Raw genomic sequence first — 20,659 nt, forward strand, 5'->3', positions numbered from 1 at the left:
GCAAATTAGTGTGATTTTTTTTTTCCTTTTCAAAAACATGACAGTGAGCATCTTGGTAGGAAACGTTTCACACATTTCAAGACAAGTAGATTTAGAATCTGCCGAGAAAAGTATTAATGGAGCATTACGTAAATCGTGCAGTTGAACACCTAATTAGAAAATGGTAGAATTAAAAAGGAAAGTTAAACACATAATTGAATAAATACATAAAACAAACGTCGACAATCAATCAACAAAATATGAGATGATGTAACACATCATTACATAACATTACATAGATTTTCTTGCATGTAACCTTGAGTCAAATATTAGTTTTTTCATGCTGAGAGAGACCAAGGTGATTATTAATATGCAGTGCCTCTTCTATTATCACAGTTCACTTATAAAGCTTTCATACTACAACAAAGTGAATAATAAATAAAAAAATTGTTAAGCATAGCACTGCTGGCTGAGACGGGAGGGGGTTAATCCTGGTATATTCCTCAGTATTATGTAAAAAGCCTGTACACTTCCTGATCCTGTTGACCCCCTTGTTGTCACCAGTTGGTACAGGCCACAATGCCGTAGCCCACTATCACTCTCCCCTCCGTCCCTAAGCTGCACAGCTCCCTACAACCCTACTGAGCCTGTCTGACAGAGAGAGCAAGACCGCGCGTGTGTGTGAGACGCAGAGAGGCAGCCGAGATGAGGGTGTGAAGCAGTGAGAGGGAAAACCTCGAAAGAAGGCGATCAGAAAGGGGGGCGGGGGAGACGGGGGAGACAGCGAACACAGTAAAAAGGCAGAGCAGAGTAGAAGAAGAAAGAGAAGAGAAGGGGGGAGGGAGATAAGTGTAACTGTGAATCTTTGACAGTCTTGGTGCCAAAGTGAAGAGATGCAATGACTAGATGACCAGCCACTACACACACCAGCATCCTGTCCTGGAGGCTTGACAGGAGGGGGGAAGAGAAAAATCCACACACACTCAAAGGCAAAACGCTCTCTTCAACAGTCCCACATCCACTGGATCATGTCGTCGACGGGGTCAACCAACCACAACAAGCGCCTGGCATGTAAGTAACTAACAGAGGATAAGTAAACAGAAATGGAGCTGAAGACTTGCACTACTGTACAGTAATATTCCAACTTACAGAGATTTTACCCTGCTTTACTGTTGTATTTAACACTTTGTACGCTCTTTTTTTAGTCTTTGTTATACTTGTTATACTTTGTTATATTTGTTATACAGTGCAATCCCTTAGGACATGTTTGCATATCCTGGTAAAGGAAAGCTTTATTATAAAATTGTTCAAAAGGACTAATTCCCCGCAATGGGTTTAGCTCTACATCTACTAACAACACAGTTTACGATAAATATTTACTTTGGCATTAATTAGTTCTTTAATATGAAAAGAGGTCAGTATTAGCCATACTTTATGTTAAACACAGTGTGTATATCGGTCTGTATAGCTGTTACATAATTTTCTCATAATTTGGTATTTTACTGATAACCATGCCTTGTTAGCTCATTATATTATTACTGATGCTCAGTTTATCTTTTTACATCTTGGTCCAGCATTGAACTAAGCTTTATAAGCAGAATCTAACTGTTCAAAGTACTATTAAAAGCCTTCTCTTTTTAACTAAATTAGCCTGACAGCCTTGTTGGTGGTGCACTGTTGATGCCGATGGGGTGTAATCACAGTGAAGCGTAACAACTACTTCTTAGAGTCCCACTAAGCTACAGGAAGCAGGTCTTTATATAGAAACAGGGAAGACAGGCTAACTGCTACCTGCTTGCCAGAGAGATCTTGCTCTCTAACCGAACCTCACATGAGCGGTTTCCTCTCAGTGTCAAGAGAATGATCTGGTATTTTCCCTTTCTACTTTCTGTGTCAGTGTTTGTTAATGTGTGCAGACTCATGGCAGAGCTCTGTGGAGACTACTGAAAGCCCCTGTTATGACTGGCCTAAATCGAGAGCACGGCTGGAGGTCATCCTTGCATTTAGCCCCGAGTGAAGTGCCTTAATGGCTTTGGGAATGGGAATGGGAGGTCGGCCTGGGAATACACAATCTGATCAGACACTTACGGAGCAGGTGGTCAGACAAGGTTCAAGACATAATCACAGCACTGGGATCTGAGGAACCTGAAGACGAGAGTGAAGTATTGATGGAGACTTGGTTTAGATGATGCCTTCATGTAGAGTATTTGGTGGTGGAGCTTCTTTAAACCAATTGCCAGAACGAATGTTGGCATTGTGCATTTCTGCAAACCAGATATATAACATGCCTTTGTGTTCTGACAAAGCTGTAGTTAACTTTCGTTATGTTTAAGCATAAAAACCACTTGGTTATGGTGAGGGAAAATATAAGTTTTTGGTTTAAAATACCTGGTTTTGTCCATTCATTAAGATGTGGAAGTAGAGCACTTTAAAAACATTGATATGATATGTATAAAATGTACAAATGTAACATGGTTTGCAGAAATGTACAAACATTTACTTCTAGCCTGGGCTGGCTTCATGCAGTATGATGTAGTGCCACGATGATGACTGTTGCGGTGGAGGAGGTGGTATCATAAATGAGCAGTCTGGATACACTTTCTACTACATGGCAGTGTGTTTATGGATACGTGTGTGAGGGCGGCGAGGGGAGTGGGGATGCATGGCGGGGGAGGTTGCTGTTGTGGTGCAGTGATCTCACTCATAAATGATTTATGCTTGATGGACTGCTGTGGCCACGAGGCCAGCAGAGGAGAACGGCTGGGTAAATAATAGCAGTAATACCTAAAGATGATGTGGCTGTATATTGCTGAGAGCCGGAGACACCATTGTCGGCCCCCGGGGGGAATCAGGAGCTGCAGGAGAAGAGGGGTGGAGTTTGAGATGGATTGGCTGTCAAATGTAACTGGCCATGCAGTGCAACTGCTTTACTACTGTAGCTCTCGTACACACAAACACCCAGTCTGCCTGTTCACTGAAAACAGAAAGATGATCATGGGATTTCTTTCAAGTTGCCACAGGGGGACTGAATGCTTCACCATGTGACTCTATGGTTCAATAGCAGCATTTGTTCACTTCTCCCTGTGCAGTTCCCAGGACTCTTAATGTATGACTGCACCATTAGAATGACACAGAGTGGCTAATGACGCATGCCTTCAGAGCTCAATGTTTTCATCAAAGAAAAGATGCCGATAAGGTTGCGAGAAACAAATGCACATTGCACACTGGGGCAAAATAAAACAACCTGAGAGGCCGATGTGTGATTTGTTATATTTGAAAGGGGAATATAAAGATTAGCAGTGTGATTATTGGGAGCAGAGCAGTGAGAGTGGCAAAAGGATCAGACCGTGGAAGAATAATCAGACGGATGAAAAAAATCATGTGCTTCAGCTCAACTGTCACCTCTGGCCCTGGGCCACCCACACCCACACCCCACCCCCTCTGAAACACTACACACACCTCTGCATCTTGTCGTAGATTCCTAGACATAAAGAACTGGTGATTTAAACGACAGCTATGCAAGAGTGAAAACATCTGAAGGAGAAAAAGAATCTGGATGGTTGAGAAAGAGGATAAAGAAACAAGAAAAAGGGCCTTTCTTGCTGTTCTAAAGCTAGAGAAATTCTTTCTATTCAGTGTGTGTTTGCCTCGACACACAACAAAATGCATGCTGCCGCTGCACCCTTGTTTTCATCAGTATGAGACTTAGCTGAGGCAAGCAGACCCACTAAAGCTCTTTGCCTCAAATCACTGACACTACAGCTACTTTATACCGGGAATAATGCACAGTAGGCTCAGATTGCATAACACAGCTTTCTACTTTCTTTCACTAACTTCTTTCTTCCTTCCTTCCTTTCCTACAGACTCAGCCAACTCAGACATCCTACATGCGTTCACACACAACCCAGGCTGGGTAATCATGCACTACAATGCAGTAGGAGTCCAGTGTTGTTGGGTGTGCAGTTGAAGGATTGTATCAACATTATGTAACAGTAAGCCCTAGGTAATTATGGTTCAGTGTGGGCTGAGATGAAGCAGGGATTTCTGGGTAGGGGGCATAGGTCCTGTGACAGATCACAAGTGTTATGGAATTTCAGAGGGTAGCGCTTATAATACTGTAAAGCTTAACTCGCTTAGTGGCCTAAAAGATTTGACTTTCTATATCAGGCCAGAGTGAAGGCTTGTTTCTAACATTATTTCCAAATAATGGCGTGAGATGGTGAAAGAGCTATAGAGTTCAGTATGAACTGTGTTACACTGCATCTCAGAAATTAGCATGTAAAACAGGTTAACATGGCTTTGCCTTTTCAGCCTCTTCTGCTCTCTCAGTGGCATCTGAAAAATGAGTCAGCTATTGGAATTTTTCTGAAATGTGCCGCTTGTATTTCCCAATTTCTTGGAAGTACTCAGCTAGCAGGGAGCATTCCCACAACATTGGCTAATGTTACCTATATGCTGCAATAATGCTTTAAAGAAAACATTTTAATCCAATGTTCAAAGAGCATTTTAAAGATGTTTATCATTTCAAATAATGCTCCTTTCAAATAATGTTCACATTACGTTTTAACTGGAACTTTCTGAGGATGTTTTGGTGCTGTTGAAAGGTGACAGATCATAGAATGCTCTTTTATAAACAGTCCCACAATGTTGCATGAGAGCAAAGAAAGAACATTTTCAAAGCAACATTCAAAAAAATGCTATTGAGGACTGAGATTACAGAGCTTTTTAGATGGAAATGCAATGTAATGTGCTATATTAACAATTAAAAATATAATAAAAATTATGTTTATAGAGAATGTTGCCGAACTTAAAGAAGAGCGTTCTAGGAACGTAAAGAAAACCTCCTACTGAAAATGTTACTGAAACATTCAGTGGTTGCATTTTACCATTCTCAGAATGTTTTTAGAACCAAAATTTGCCAGCTGGGTAGACTTTATATTTAAGGAGTCAGTGAGTAACATGCATGCACACCATATGCTTCAGTCTGTCTGAGGCTGAAGGTACCCTAACATTAGCCTTTTGTACAATGAAATTGACAGTTTGCTAAACCCTGGTGTCTTTTTTGTAGGTTTTGCAACCAAAAAACAGCCCAATTGCCAAAATACAATGTTGGCATTATAATTTTCTGCAAACCAAGGAGGTTCCATTTGTATGTTTTATATGTATGATGGAGTTCAGATTACATGTACATATACTGAGTTACTTATTGTAGGGAGAAGGGGACGGTGGACGGCATGACACCTAGGCAAGAGGACTATAAAGCCAGAGATATCAGCAGGCCGCTACTAGAGACAAAATTAGTGTTTTTTATCCAGAGTTCAGACCAAATCCAACTTTGTTTATAAAAAAGCAGATGAGTTTAATGGGAGATTAGAACATGTTCAGCTGTATTTGTAGCGACCAAGCTGAGTTTTTTAACAACATTTTGGGGCAGTCCAGCCATGTTCAAAAGCACTTGTTTTTTAATGAGAGTTCATCACATGTCTGACGCTATGGTAAAACATCACAATCTCATTAGGGGAGGATGTGCAGGTTCAACACAGAAGCCTTCAGTTTTGTACTGCAGGCTCTGACTTTTGAGGAGTTATAGCCCCTGAACTGAGGCTGTACCTGTACTTCCTGGAGCCTGATATGAAGTAGTGAGAGTTACAACACTGCTACTGTGTCCTGGGGGCAGTCATCAACAGAATAAGTTTGAGATGTAAGACACTGCCGGGGTCACTTTCTGCACAGAGCAGTCATACTAAATTATTAATTCTGCAGGTTTCTTTTCAAATAATATTGTTTTTACTGTCCTTCAGTGGTTGTAGCAAAGCCATGGTGTGTTTTAGTGTAGTGTCAGCAGTCACAGATATACAAAAAATTTGGTAAATCAGTGTGGAAACAGAAAATGTGAAGCTTCCTCTCCTCTCCTTTTTTCCCCTCCTGATTTTTTTTATTTACTCTTTTATAAGCTTTGTCTGTTAATATCCTGAGGCCAACACTTCCCTAACAAAGCAACAGTCAGCCATCACAGCTGTGCTGTTTTCCTTGACCCACCTACAGTAAATCTTTTCCATGTGAACTGTATTGCATAGTCTAGATAAGGGTAGAGCAGCAGCTGAAAAACTGAATGGGTTGCGTCGTTTAACACCGTTTCATCAGAATTTGCGCTTGCACAAACTTGTCTTGAATTTACTGTAAGTCAGGGTTCATGCCCACTGTTATTCATTATGCAACGATTGCTCATTTCCTGACGATGGGTTCTTTTTTCCCTCTTGCTTGCCTGTGAGAGACTTGAACTTCTATATGATTGAAAGTGGCAAAAATACTTGATGAGCCAAGCAGCTACAAATGGATCACTGGTGGTTAATAACCCCTGTCAAAAGCAAGGGATTCCCCCTTGGAGGCTATGAACACCATCTGGGTCCTATGCAGAGCAACGGTAGTAATATAACCTTATCCAATTTGCATGGAGACCTCCTACATGTCTTCCACAGCAGGGTGCTGGAAAACTCGGGTTATTTGAATGAGTCAGCCTTTTACATACATGTTTTTTTTCTCCCACGCTGGGGCAGACAGATGGAGACATACAGCTGAGCTTGTGCGTGGGATGGGCATGTCCACTGGCAACTTCAGTAGCAAAATTTGATTTCGAAAGGAGACAAAGACACAGAGAGATAGAGAAATGGAGTCAGAGAGAAAGAGTGTCCCATAAAGCCAGGAGGCACAGTTGAGGTTTACGTAAGCTGTGTAGTTTCATCATCGTCATCCTCATCATCAGAGACCTCATCATTGCTGTAACAGCCTGTAGTAACTGGTTTGTCTCATGCGGCCCACTGCCTCCACACAGTAACTGCTTAATGATCATAGACACTGGCAGGTGGGTGCTGTGGCATGGTAGGGGGTTTTGGCAGGTTGGCATGTTGAGGCCAAGTGTCTCCCTAAAAAAAATATGTCTCTTGAATATGATGACATACACTGATCAGAAATGCCATGCAAGAAAATGGTCACCCATTCACTGTTGTGCTGTCTTGCTGGACTGATGGGACACGGCCAGGGCAGTGGAGACAGTGTCATGTATAACACCTGCCAACGTAATAACAGTCCGCAAACATAAGAAACCACAAACATAATACAGATATGTAGTTTTTAATGTAATTATCCCAAAGCATAATAATAATAATAACAAAAATAATCTTTTTGAACAAGACTGAATTGGTTGCTTGTCTCAAAAATTTTAATGCAAAGTGGGATTGCAATAAGTTGTCATTTTAGATATTAGATACAGAAAAATCCTCCAATATAGCTCAGGTCTGACAAATACCAGTACCCACCCACATTAAGATACATCTCAGCATGTTCCATTTAATCAACTTTCTCCAGTTAGATATACATCACGTTATTTACATTCATGTCTGGACACTTGTTTATATTTAACAACAGTGTACGCTTTATTTATTTGACTGTGTTCCCAGTTAGTTCACCAGCTGAGCTTAAAGCCTGCAGAGTGGTCTCTTGCCTCCAATGACAGAATAAAAGGCTGTTACTAGTGCATGGTAGTGGACACACGCCCCTCCAGGGCCGCGGCAGAGTGACTGACAGATTGAAAGTTGTAAATCTTCAGAGAGGATGCTGTCTGAAGAGTGTGGCTGGGTTACATGCTTGTTTTCAAACAGGACAAAGGTAACACTCAAAAGATCTGTAGACAAAATACATTGGATGTTGTCACTGTGCATGCTGGCTCCATCTGCTGCCATCATGTAAACATGTTAGTCATGGAAGCTTGATACGCATGTTAAACAGTGGGTGACAAAATAAGCATAAACCGAATGCATGCAAACACGAGCATGAATGCATAAGCGCACACTCATACAGTTATGTGAACATGCACGCACTGTGTTCATAAACACACACACACATATACACACAAACGAAACACTGGTGACATGAGTCAAAGTGTCAGCTCATGGAGCCCAGTGGGAGAAGGCACAGTGTGTACGGAGGAGGATGCAGCACGGTTACACAACCACAGCTGGTCAGCATGGCAGAGGTCAATGCTAGAGGTAGACCTAAGGACAGATGCTCTCTTGTTTTTTATAACATGTCTGTAGCATCATGCATTAAAATAAAATGTGCCAGTAATGTCACATGCTGCAAGCAAGGGGATGTTCAGAGACTTGCAACGGATGACTCTTACTTTTCTGTTCCCTTTCTGCCTGTCTGCAACCACCAAGGAAAGATTATCTACCTGCCTCTCACTCAAATAGTATTTGAGTAAGAGACATGCTGATAGCACACACATTACAAACTAATGCCAGCACCCTGAAGGCCAATCAGAAGCCACTCTTTCAGAACACCCATTGCTTTGGCACACTGTGAACCAGAGATACTAAAAGTTGTAGTTAGATGCATCTCCACATACATGCATGCATGTGTTGCAGAAACGATAACTTCAATATAGTTTCAGTTGATATTTATGCAGATAACAGGCAGCTAATGTAATGCCATCAGTACAATTCCTCATATGCTGAACTAATTTTCAGACTGCGTGCATGTTTGATCATGACCACTAGAGGTCAGACTAATTTTATGAGAGAAATAACAAATTTTGAGATGAACAGTATAAAAAAACTTCTTGTATATAAACTCAACAAAAGCGCTTATCTGATTGTACAAATAAATCTGTCAACTCCTTTTCTTTCTGATGATCGATGAGGTTTGGCAAAAATAAAGTAAAAGCCAGTAGCTTATGATGTGAGATGGCTTGTTAGACATGCCATAAATCTACATTAGCATCACAAGATTCTTGAGATACTGTACCTGTGGTTGAGAAACCAAACCCACTGGCAGTTCTGGTTACAGCTTTCCTGGCACATTCTGTGAAATGTCACTAGTTAAAGTCATAGATTTTCTTTTTCAAGCCTTTTTATGCACCATATGGCTTTATTGATACTGGACAGTAGAGAGATTACAGATAGACAGGGAATAACATGCAACGCAGGGCTGTAATCACCTATTTAACATGAAGGAGGACAGGAGGGGATGCAGCCAGGGGAACCATTTTAAACGTACACCTTCTGTGACAAAACCATGTAAAATAATGGACATGGCTACTGTCATGTCACTCATTTGTTTGTGGTCTCCTGTTTTGAGACCTCGAGTTTGGCATTTCGGCAGTGACCATCTTTTTTTTTTTCTTTTCTCTTTTTTTTAAGCCATAAGACAATAGATTTTGAGGAGAGGGTGGAGGATAGAGGTGTGGATCTGACTCAGTCTGTGGTCATGCCACACAGCACGCCAAACAAACAACCTCACTCAAAGCAGCCCTGCCCTCTATGCACAATGATAAGCCCTTAAAAATCTAAACCGGCAAGTTTTATAACCTCATGTAGTAGGCAACTACTATTACATTTGTGGGAAATTTATGAACTTGAGGAATTATTACATTAAAAGCTGCAAATTTGCTTTCATGATATACTATACTATGACTTTTTAATGATTTTTTATGGCATACCATGACAACATTGACATATTTTATAACATGTTAATGATATATTATAGTTTGACTTTTTTGTGACATTTTGATGATTTTTTTTATGACTTTCTTTGGATATACTGACACCTCAAAAAAACTATTACAAATGACACCACATAGCCTATGTACCATTCATATTATATTCTATTTTTCCACTTTTTAACACACTGGAAAGTAAGGAAATAAAGACAGTAAAGTATTTGACATTGATAGCTTCTGCTGATTACTTTGTTAATGATTATTCTGGACAGCGTCTAATATGTCTTTTGTAACATAGCACTTGTATTTGCCTTCTTTGCCAATATTGAATTTTGAGACAATAATGCATAAAAAGACAAATGAAATTAATGTTTTTTATGTGATTTTTTTTGTCTGTCTGGTATGGGTGCTCAGCTGAGACAGACATATCTCAACGGATGTTGGACAATGATTCTGCGCAGCACCTGAAGTTAAAAGAGAGACAGCGCTTTTTTGAAGAGGTCTACCACCATGACGTGGACAACTACTTGCCTTCTGCTCACCTGCAGGTCGACTGCAGGAAACGTAAGTGTTGAGATTCAAATTCTATATCACTTTGATATAAACAGTGTTTATTTATGCTGTATCTGCCTGTATGTGCAGCCCCCATGGGAAGTATCTCCTCTATGGAGGTGAACGTGGACGTCCTGGAGCAGATGGACCTGATGGACATCTCTGACCAGGAGGCCCTCGATGTGTTCCTCAACTCAGGCTCAGGAGCAGAAGAGGGCGCACTGGCATCTCCGCTACCAGGTGCACAGATGGCCTCTGAAAATCAACCAAATCACTCTTTACTTTCCTAAAGTTAACAATGTAATCAACTTTTAAAGGTAGATTTTACAAAAGCAGGAAACTTACATGTCAAAAAATAACCACAACCAAGAATTTCAAAATTTCTGACTAATTTTCACTTCATAGATGAAAAATGTTTTGTCTTTGGAACCAAACAAGGTTGTACATATTATTACTGGAACAGTTTGTTTCTATTTTATTTAAAATTTTGTGCTTTATTGTAACAGTAGGTATGATTAATTTGGAATTTTATGTGTACGTAAGCGTAAACTTTTTTTAAGTGGCTTTTATGGGGAAAAACTTCCTCATTTAAAAATGATGATAAAGAAAAGGTTCTTTAGAGACCAGCCTCTTTAATATTTAGAACATGCATATTTGTGAATTTTCATAGAAATACATACAGGGCAGCACAGCAAAATCTACTTGAAAAAATAATAAAATAAGACACACAAACTAAATTAAAAAAGTATAAAGTAACAGTCATTGGTTGTCTGGAAATATTTAAATACTAATACTACATTTATATCCTACTTTATTATTTAGTTGTGTCATTTGTCATAGAAATGTTCCATTTTGCCAAGTGCTTTTTAAATGTATTACCTTTGTTGCTTTAAAGGTGTGTCAGCTTTTCCACAACAAAAATGTCTTGGAAAATTTCCAGCCATTGTTTTGGAGAGCTTACATGAAGCCACTCTCTGGTAACGGCTTTCTTACTTGCTGCAAGTAAAACTTTAGTAAAGTTGATGTCTTTCTCTGATCACAGCACCTTAAATGTTTCTAAGATACACCACAAGTAAGATACAGTATTTGGGATTTCATCTCCCAAAATATTTGTCATAAATACATTAACAGTTTCCTAAATATAGCCTACTTTTTTTTTTTTTTTTACAATTGTACCACAAGCTGCCTCACATGTATGCTAAAACAGTTTATGGGAGCATGTTCATGCATCGTTTTATTACCGTCTAATTTGATTTCACCATATGTCAGGAGGGTGTTAAGTTTCTGTGATGTGCAGTTGTGGTTTTGACCATTCAGCACCAACATTTTTTTTTAACTGAAAACAGTTGTTTGTTTTTTTCCATCACAGGTAGATGAGTCATTTGTAGTTTTCAAAACTCTAAATTATTAATTAATTAATTAATTAATTAATTAATTAATTAATTATTATTAATACCTAAGAGTCAGCAGCAAAACAACATTGCAAACTTTAATGAGGGGAGCCTGCACCTTCTCAGCAGTCTCTACAATTAATTTCAGCTTTAATTGTCTTTCCATGCAGTGATTATTTTATTATTACCAATGAATGTAGTTAGGGTGAGCCACCCCTATGAATTTCACAGGAATATTATCTGAGAACCATCTGGTGATGAAGGTGTGGTGCACGGCGCTGAAAGCACTGACAGATCAGACACAGGCATGTTCTAACCAAACAGCGTCTGTTCACAGAGGGTGAGGAAGAGGAAAGAGGATGAGGAGGATGAAGAGGCTGAGGTTGTCTACAGGGACCGCGCACCTTTGAAACGGCAAGACGAAGTTCAGCGCGTCTCAAAGTCTCGCATGTCATCTACATCATCGGGTTCCAGTGAAACCAGCGGGGGTGGAGCTGACACACCCGTGATCCAGTCAGATGATGAAGAGGTCCACGCCGACACTCTGCTGCTGACCTCTGTTCCCCACACCAGGGATGAAGAGACAGAGGAGGAAGACGAGGAGGAAAGATGCCTTGCAAGTAAATCGCCATAAAGACTGAATTTCAATCTCTGTAGAGAAACACTGACAGTATAAAAATAGAGTCTGAGATATGTCTTTTCTCTCGACATTTGCAACCCCCCCCCCCCAGCATGGTTGACCTAGCTATGATTTTCTGCGTCTTTTGAATGTTTCCCTGAGATCATTGGATTTTTCTTGACAACTTAAAATCTATTTTTCCTCGTAAGTAACACTCTTATTTAATCCTCTGTTGAAACTCTTAGCAGTGGTGTCTGAAGTGTCTTTACATTTATATGCAAATAATATGATTCAATCCAGTTCTTATGGCACCAACACCTTGGGCCAGATGCATAAAAAGTACACACAAAAACCATGCGTACACCTTTTCACACGCATAAAGGGGTATTTATAAAGGAACAATGTGTAATAAAAATTGTTCAAAACAGGCATACAGACACTTTTAGCTGAGATAGCTGTGGGTGATATGATAAGGCTGAAATTAAATATTAGTGAGACAGATAGCATTGTTTAAGGTTGTTAGACACTTTGCTGATTGTGCCATTATTTTGCAGGCTGCAGGTCGTTCTGTAAAATGTCAATTGAAGGTGCATTTGTGAAATTAATTTTAAATTATACGAGTGACAAATTTAATCACTATTTAATTGCTTTTTTCTCCCATTTTGTAAACATTTTATTTTATCCTGTGAAGCACTTTATACAGTCTTTTTCAACATGAACACTAAATCATTGATTTTCCTACAGTTTTTAATAATAATGACTAAGATTTTGCAATGATGATGGTTTGCCAGAACATTAGTGGTTTGGTTGCTAAAATTTGCTACAATGACACTGTTGGAGAACTTTGCCCATGTTTCGGTAACATTGCACTTGATGTACCGTATCCTTATCGTCAGATCTAACAAGTGGTGGAGTGAGCACAAGTATTGATATGCAAACGGTTGTTCAGGAGTGTTTCAGCATCCTTTTTTTGGCTCACTGTGGGTGTGGCAATGAGGCCAATGGACATGCACCCACCACCACAATAATCGAGATTTATACAGCTGAATCAGGCCTATTCACTGTGTAATAAATCTGCTGCAAAAATGCATAGGCAATTTCTTCCTATGTGCATATATACAGTTGTAGTCGTGAATGTACTCTGTGTTTTATGCATCTGGCTCCTAAACTTAGATTACAGTAGATAGCATTCCCTGTCATTGGAGTTACCAGACCTCAGAGTGAGAATTAAAATGTTAAGGCTTCAGACTGACAGCTCTGTGACTGCATGGATTAAGGTGTGATGTGACTAGACTGAGTTCAAAGAAGAAATGATGCAGTTTAAACATAAACCTTTCACATCATCATGAATCTATTGCCATGTGCATGCGCAAACTATGGAACTGTGTTTGTAAATGCATGCCATTTTGTTCTTGTTAGTGACTACCTTATGTGTTTTCAATTATGTACCAACAGAGCGTTGCGTTACTGAAACTATGCAGGTGATGCCTCCTCCACAATTGGGAGTTTGAACTTGTGGTGGGAGAATGATTCAGTTCACAAAGAGTCGTTTGTATCTGCACTGTGTGTGTGTGTGTGTGTGTGTGTGTGTGTGTGTGTGTGTGTGTGTGTGTGTGTGTGCGCGCGCAAAGGTGTATGTGTGAAGGTGTAGGTGGTAATTAAGACAATTAAACAGGTATTCCTCTGGTTGAACCGAAAGCTACTTTCAAAACAACCTTTTTACAGTGTTAATCATGACGTGTCTCTCTCCCCCATTTGAAGATCTTGCTATAAACTCAATAAAAATTGAGGTTGAAACTGCTGAAATTACTGTATGTTTGCCTGTATTGGGTTTTTCTCCACCTTCTTCAGCAGAAATCTAAAGGGATGGCTCTAATCTTTTGAGGGAAACATGCAAGTGGCCAGAGAAAACACAGTGGTATTTATGCAGTCGTCATGACGTAGATGATTGGGATCAATTCTAACATATCAGGAATTAAGGTTCTTCTGAGAAGTAAGGAATGTGTTTGTGTTACTAAATTTGCTGGCACTGGTACATCTCAGGTATTTATGGTCAACTTACAGGCACTAAGACTTCACTATAAATGGGTAGCTCTTTACTTGAGGTAGACATAGAGTCTCAAACTAACTGTGGAGGATGCATAATCCTAAAATACATACTAACTCTGGTCTACTGCTGCCTAAATCAGTAAGTTTGGTTGTATTATTGAGTGACTTTGGTGAATCCCAGCTAACCCTTTTAAAAACCAAAGGCACACAGTAACACAAACAAACTAACTGATATAAGCACTAGTAGACCAGCAGCTGCGTCCAATGTCTGGCTTTAAAGAGAGATACAGTGGCTTCAGTTGCAAATCCGAAATAGCTGTCTGATGGAAAGGTAGCAGAGAAAATATTTTAAACAATAGGTCTCTATACTGTGTACTGAAGGCTAGCTCATCATGTTTTTGCTTGCTGTAGTCTTTCCTTCTGTTCATACTGTACAATAAGAGGGAATACCAGATGACAATTGCTTTTAAAGAAAGCCATGAAAAGACTTTAAAACTTTGAAATCACTTTAGGAAGGCATCACTTCAGAGCCAGTGTGAACAGGAGGGATGATTACAGCAAGCCAAACCTGTTTCTATATTTTTACGTGATCCATAACCTTTAAAAGTTTTCACCCTGAAAAGGTGACAGGTAAACTCTGTATCACAAATATCAAGAGAGGTACATCAATGCCCAACATTGTGCTCACTGGTATGATAGTGTGCAAGAGAGATTAGAATTTTCCCACAAGGTAAATCTTGTGTAATTTTCACGGCAATTTAAAGCACTCACTTATACTGTCATACATCTATTGTTTTTCTCCCCTCTATGCATTAAGCTTTCTGGTTTTTCTAGTTTTACAAGTTTACCTGTAGTTTACACTCACTTGTCCCAACTCCACTTTCTTTGATGGTATTGCATTCTTTGGCTTGTTCATGTGCCCTCTATTATGGCAAAGCTAGTGTTGAGCTGTTTGTCTGTACTGTCAAGCTACAAGACGCTGCACTGCATCCCACTTGGTTTGCTTTTGATGTTCACTCTGACACAGTGTTTGTCTTTATTTCCTTCTTGGCAAAGAGCTTGCACATAGTCTCTTTGCAGACCAGTGAGTGATGATCTTATACTTAACATGCCTCTGTGTGCTGGGCAGGACTAAACTCAACAGAAATGTTCTATAAGCCACCTTTATCCATTGGCCTTCAACTCCGGAGAGCACTGTGTCTCATAAATGCCTCCTACTGCAACAACATCTGACAACACAGAGATATGTACTGTAATTTATCAACATGAAATCTACTTAGCTCTTCATGTGGCATGCCTACAGGCAGTCAAAAACACAATAGGCTTTGGTGACTGTTGATATGTTATGTGCCTCAGGCCAAATTATTTTTTTACAAAATATATTAAGACAGGCAAGACAAGCCAAATCGACATCAAAGAACTAGACTGTTGAAAGTAGTGCAACTAGAAAGTTGCACCAGAACACACCACAACACAACCACACACAACACACACTACAGCCAATTAGCATATTTTTGCATCTGCATGAGAGGAAATAACCCTCCATACAAGCAGATGGCAGATTATATTCATCATTCAAAAAGGGAAGCTGGAAGATAGACAGGACACTTATGATGCTAGCTGGACAGTTAGCAAATAAACAACACAACCAAATACATATCAGGATCCTCTCATGCACTGTTTGTACATTTTCCAACAAGTAGTTATACACCAAAATTCATGCAAATCCCAGGTAATAATGAGCCTTAAATTTATGCATAACCCATGTATTTACAAAGGCTGCAGTCACATGACAAATGTGCTGATTGGGAGTAAAGAAGGAAGCAGTCCTGAGCAGGAAGTAGATTGAGGAGATGGTTAGGTCAAAAAACATAGGACTTTTCCTAGAAGACGTGTTCAGAACCATGTAAACACACTACCTTTACTTGCCTATACTCACCTTCCTTAAGTTTACATAAATTACGTAACTTTACGTTAAGAGTGTAACATCAATCATGCCACACTAAATCACAGGATATTATACAAAGTGTTCTGTGCAGTTGGTAGGCTATCATATGAACTGTTATGTGATGATACACTGAAAATATATACCATGTGCTAGCGAACAATAACACAAACAATTTACATTTCTGATCTCTTTGTTCCTTATTCTACTTCTTGACCACTCTGATCCTCGAACCTTGGCCTTTTCTTCATCCCCCGCTCCAATTGCAAAACAAATGGTGATCGTGAATTTGCTGTTTTAGCCTCTACCTTCTGGAACAATCTTTCCCAGCCCATCAGATTTGCTGGATCCTTGGACTGTTTAAAGCATCTACTAAAAACCCAACTAACTTCATGTGTTATGTTTTTATTTGTTTGTTTTGGTCCTGTGTGTCCCTCAACGTAATGTGTTCTTTGTTGTAATTTATTGGAACTTGATTAATTAGTTAGTTCAATGGCTAAAAAATCATTTTACCAAATGTAACCCCTGGGTAAATCCCTGGAGTGTAAATGTTTAATTTAAGCAGATATGTCAATATCAATAAAATTGCTATTGCAAAAATAATGTGTGCTTCCCTTTATGAGTAATCTGGTTTGTTTTGGTTTTGAGCGTTCATCCCGACTTCCGTATATAATACATCCATGCCGTGCTCGTGTAGATTTTTATTTGCCTCTGATTGGTCCATACAGACTGACATCACGTTTCGGAAATTGTGATTGGTTAATCATCATTAATAGGCGGGGCAAAGATGGAAAACATGTCGGAGTAGGACAGACGAGATTCAACTGCCTTACCCTTGTGTATTTCTCGTTTTATGTATCAACTAGCGTTCAAAAGCGAGTCAGTTTACTACCTTGTGGTAGTTAAACTTCTTCATAAGAAGTTTGTCATTCAGCTAGAAGTTTACTTGCCGCAAAGTGCGTCTGCGAGCAACTGTTATCTTTGTAGGAAATTCTGCTGCTAGCATAGCTGTTAGCACCTTGCTAACGACCTGGTCGCGCTGGATGGATGGATAATGACCCGCCAGGTCACCAGTGACCGGGAAAACACGGGTGCACCTCTGGCTTGGAGGGAAATCTGCTGCTGTACTTCAACATGGTAACTGGGACGGTTAGTGGACTCACACATTGCCTGCGGAGTTTGGAGACTCTTGAACTGTGAGCGTCCCACTGACGCTTGGCCCCGGTAAGTGAAGGCGACATACAGGCGGCTTTGTTTACGCAAACTTCAGTCCACAGCTGCAGTCAGGCTGCAAGTGGGGTTCTTTATTTTGGTTATTGCCGGTGTTGTGTCAAAAGGTAATCGTCTGCCAGAAACTGATTGCCGTCCGCGGGAGTGCACGCAGACTGTCAAAGCTTTAAATACTCATAACTTTATGGCTGCTGTAAGAGCATAGGTATGTCTTTGGGAAACTTTAATGTTTCTTGAGACCCAATTTTCACGTGTTTTGCAAATTATAGTTTGATCAGGCATGACATTTTTGCAAATATAGACAATATTGCTGTTACTGTTGTTTGTGTGTGTTTAATATGTCTAAAATCTTGTTTACATTTGAAAAGTAGTCTATTATACTTTATGGATTGGCAATGTAAAAACTGCATTATGTTACCTGCTCTGTGGCCGAGATTATAACCACTCCAGTTCTTTTTACCCCCTTTTACCCTGTTAGATAACGCTTCCACCTTGCAATAATACCACTTACAATTTATTGTGGTATATGTGTGTGTGTGTGTGTGTGTGTGTGTGTGTGTGTGTGTGTGTGGTTTGCAGAAAGTTAGGATGCCAACAATTTCTCCTGGCGAATAGGCTGAGAGTCAACAATAGTTAATAGGTGACATTGAGGACATAATCTGCTCGATTAAAAAAACTCTGTTATGACTTAAATCCTTAAAACAGCAAAGAAACTCCACAAGCTTGAGTAAATAAAAAACAATAATGCTATAAGCACCAATATAACTGGTTTCCACCCCTTCATTTGTGTCACCAGACCAAACCCTGCCCTTGATTACTCTTTTCCCACAATCCTTTTTGTAGACAATGAAGTCTTAAGTCAAAAAAATATCATGAAGAATGGACAGACCTGGACTGTTTCAGGCAGCAGTATCAGTTTCAGATTGTGCAGTGTGCCCGAAAGTGTGTTTGGTCTGTATTAATTAAACACAAATGTAATTTATCTGAAACTAAGGGTGCATCACAAACAGACTGTCTTTATTCTAGCAGTAAATATATCACCTTAACAGACCATAAAAATTTTTGTCTCCGGGCTTAACAACCCCAGTCGTTAGTGCCATTTAATTGCATGACAAAACAAAAGAATCACGAGGTGACTTGAGGTTAAATTCAATACGGAGCAGCTCTACCCGCTTATTTTTCTGCCAAGAGTTTTACTACTTCTCACAAAAGTTGCCAAAACAAATTAATTTAATTATTTTATTATATTTTCCCACTGTTGGTGTCATTTCACACTGACTAGCAGAGATTATTTTTAGAACTAGAGCATCTTTTTCTGCTGAATTCAAATTAAAATATAAGTTAGGGATTTTTAGTTTTTAAGATCATAATATAGTCATTTATTTATGAATGCCTTTATATAAATATAAGGAGGTGGGCTGTAATGAGAATAAGAGTAACTTCAAGTGTACCTGTTGAAGTATGCTGTGTTTCTGAAAAGAAGAATGAGTCACACCGATCTATGAGGGTTGTGCATCTGCTCCTATGCTCACATGAATTTCCCCCGGGGAATACTGTTTCTCAGTGTAGACTGACTACAAGATGCCTCAGGTGGAAACAGAAACCCGATTCTGTCCATGAGTCCTACTTGTCTGCTGCCTAACAGCACACGACACACTGTGACTCTTTGTGGTTACGGGAAATAAAGGACCAAGGAAGACATGGTGCTTTCTGCATGGCACATTTGAACTTGGTGATATGAAACACAGTTCTGAAATTAATTTATAGCATTTCTATTAAAAATTAATCTTCCTTTGAGGTTTTGGAGACAGCAAAATAACCAGGCCCTCAATCACATGCTGCATGTCCAAGTCTTTACTCAGACATCACACCATTCTTAGCGAAAAGCTTCTATAGCATGCTCAAAATAAAATCTAGAAACAACAAAAATACCCTCTCACTATCATATGGAATATGCTGGATATCTTTGTAGTTTTATCAGCCTGAAAAAAGACAAGAAAGCAAAAAAAAAAGCTCGGAAGAAGTAAAGAAAAAGTTCTTTTGTCAGATCATAACTTTGCTTAAAACTGCCTTTAGATCTGATGAACTTTAACAGCATTTATTGTGGCCAATTAACTTTTAAGCATTTAGCTCATATTTTACTTTAATTTCTTCTTATTAAAAACATGTTTTATTAGACATGCAGCACATAAAAATGCAGTGAGCACACAATGACATGATTCTGTTTTGCAATGGAAAATATGGAGTTAATTAAAGACTTTTAAATATGTAGTCTGTTTAGAAAATGTTGAGAAAATAATTCACTAATAGTGAGTAAAAGTCAATGAAATTTATAGAAAATAAATCCTTGACACTGAAACAAGTCATACGTATCTAAATTATGTGGAGACATAAGCATTTTTGTTTTGCTCTTTTGTATTTATTTTATTATTTAATTTATAATGCACAATGTGGTCTGAGTTTTTCCTTCTTTACTCTATTGAATTAATCCATCACTAACCACTTTCATTTTTCAGCTAAGGTTCAGGATTTTCAATTAGATCAAGCTGTTGAAATATTACAGATAGTCTAAACTAACTGCAGGTGGACTATCCAAATGAAGTTTTATATATATAAAAAAAGACATTATATTAACAAGAGGAACAAAAAACTATGTAAGAATATAGTATAGTATAGTATAGTATAGTATAGTAGTCTGCTATACTATACTATAGTATTGTATTGTATTGTATTGTATTGTGCGTTCACTAAAGTTCAGCGTATAGTGTAGTTTATTGTAGTATAGTATAACAACATATATCAGTCCAACAGAGAGACAGTGTAAAGGGATAGTAGTGTGTACCACTGGAAATTGTGTGTGTGAGTGTTGGTGATTTTTCAGTAGTAAACACTTGACTAGTACCTCCTGCAGCTTTGTGCTATGATCTCTGCCAGTCGCATGCTCGCATTGAAAGATTAAGACATTACTTAAAGGGAGTGGCTCCAAACTCTGTCAAGAAATGTTGCCTTTGGCAAACTGGACACAGTCATGTCTTAATTACCTCTTATGTTGTTTAATCCTTTGACAAGTATTGTGTCATTTTGACAGCACAATAGAAAATCACACACAACTCTAAAGGGGAATGGCATCTATATGCAGTGTGTGAGTGAAGTATGCATAAGGACAGAATGTACTGCAATTTATGACTGACAGCTGGTCACTGACTATGAGTTTGATGTATACTGTACTGGGTTCAAAATGTTCTCTCAGTCATTTTATTTAAAACTTAAAGGACCAATGAAAATGAGCAACATTTGCATGTGATGTAGACCACACATGAATAAAACATGGTAACATGAGCTACAGAGCTGGAGGGGTGTACACCTGAGCCCAGCGCGGACAGAAAGCCCAATAAAAG

At 39.1% G+C, this 20,659-nt stretch overlaps 1 protein-coding gene across 1 annotated transcript; it reads left to right on the forward strand.

Annotated features, from left to right (window-relative positions):
* Nucleotides 1–654: 654 nt before the first annotated feature.
* LOC121946877 (dysbindin-like) lies at nt 655–12,686 on the forward strand. The gene is made up of 4 exons (XM_042491684.1): nt 655–1,050; nt 9,890–10,039; nt 10,118–10,267; nt 11,756–12,686. The coding sequence occupies exons 1-4, from the start codon at nt 1,008–1,010 to the stop codon at nt 11,779–11,781; spliced, it is 369 nt and encodes a 122-aa protein (XP_042347618.1). The 5' UTR covers nt 655–1,007; the 3' UTR covers nt 11,782–12,686.
* The last annotated feature ends 7,973 nt before the right edge of the window (nt 12,687–20,659 follow it).

The sequence above is a fragment of the Plectropomus leopardus genome, chromosome 8 (assembly GCF_008729295.1).
Source record: "Plectropomus leopardus isolate mb chromosome 8, YSFRI_Pleo_2.0, whole genome shotgun sequence".
NCBI lineage: Eukaryota > Metazoa > Chordata > Actinopteri > Perciformes > Serranidae > Plectropomus > Plectropomus leopardus.

Bases quoted from the DNA above. Each gene is read 5' to 3' on its own strand.
- LOC121946877 (XM_042491684.1), top strand. From the start codon at position 1,008: ATGTCGTCGACGGGGTCAACCAACCACAACAAGCGCCTGGCAT. The intron at 10,040-10,117 runs GTAAGTGTTGAG...CTGTATGTGCAG, and splicing joins GCAGGTCGACTGCAGGAAAC to CCCCCATGGGAAGTATCTCC. The intron at 10,268-11,755 runs GTGCACAGATGG...GTCTGTTCACAG, and splicing joins ACTGGCATCTCCGCTACCAG to AGGGTGAGGAAGAGGAAAGA.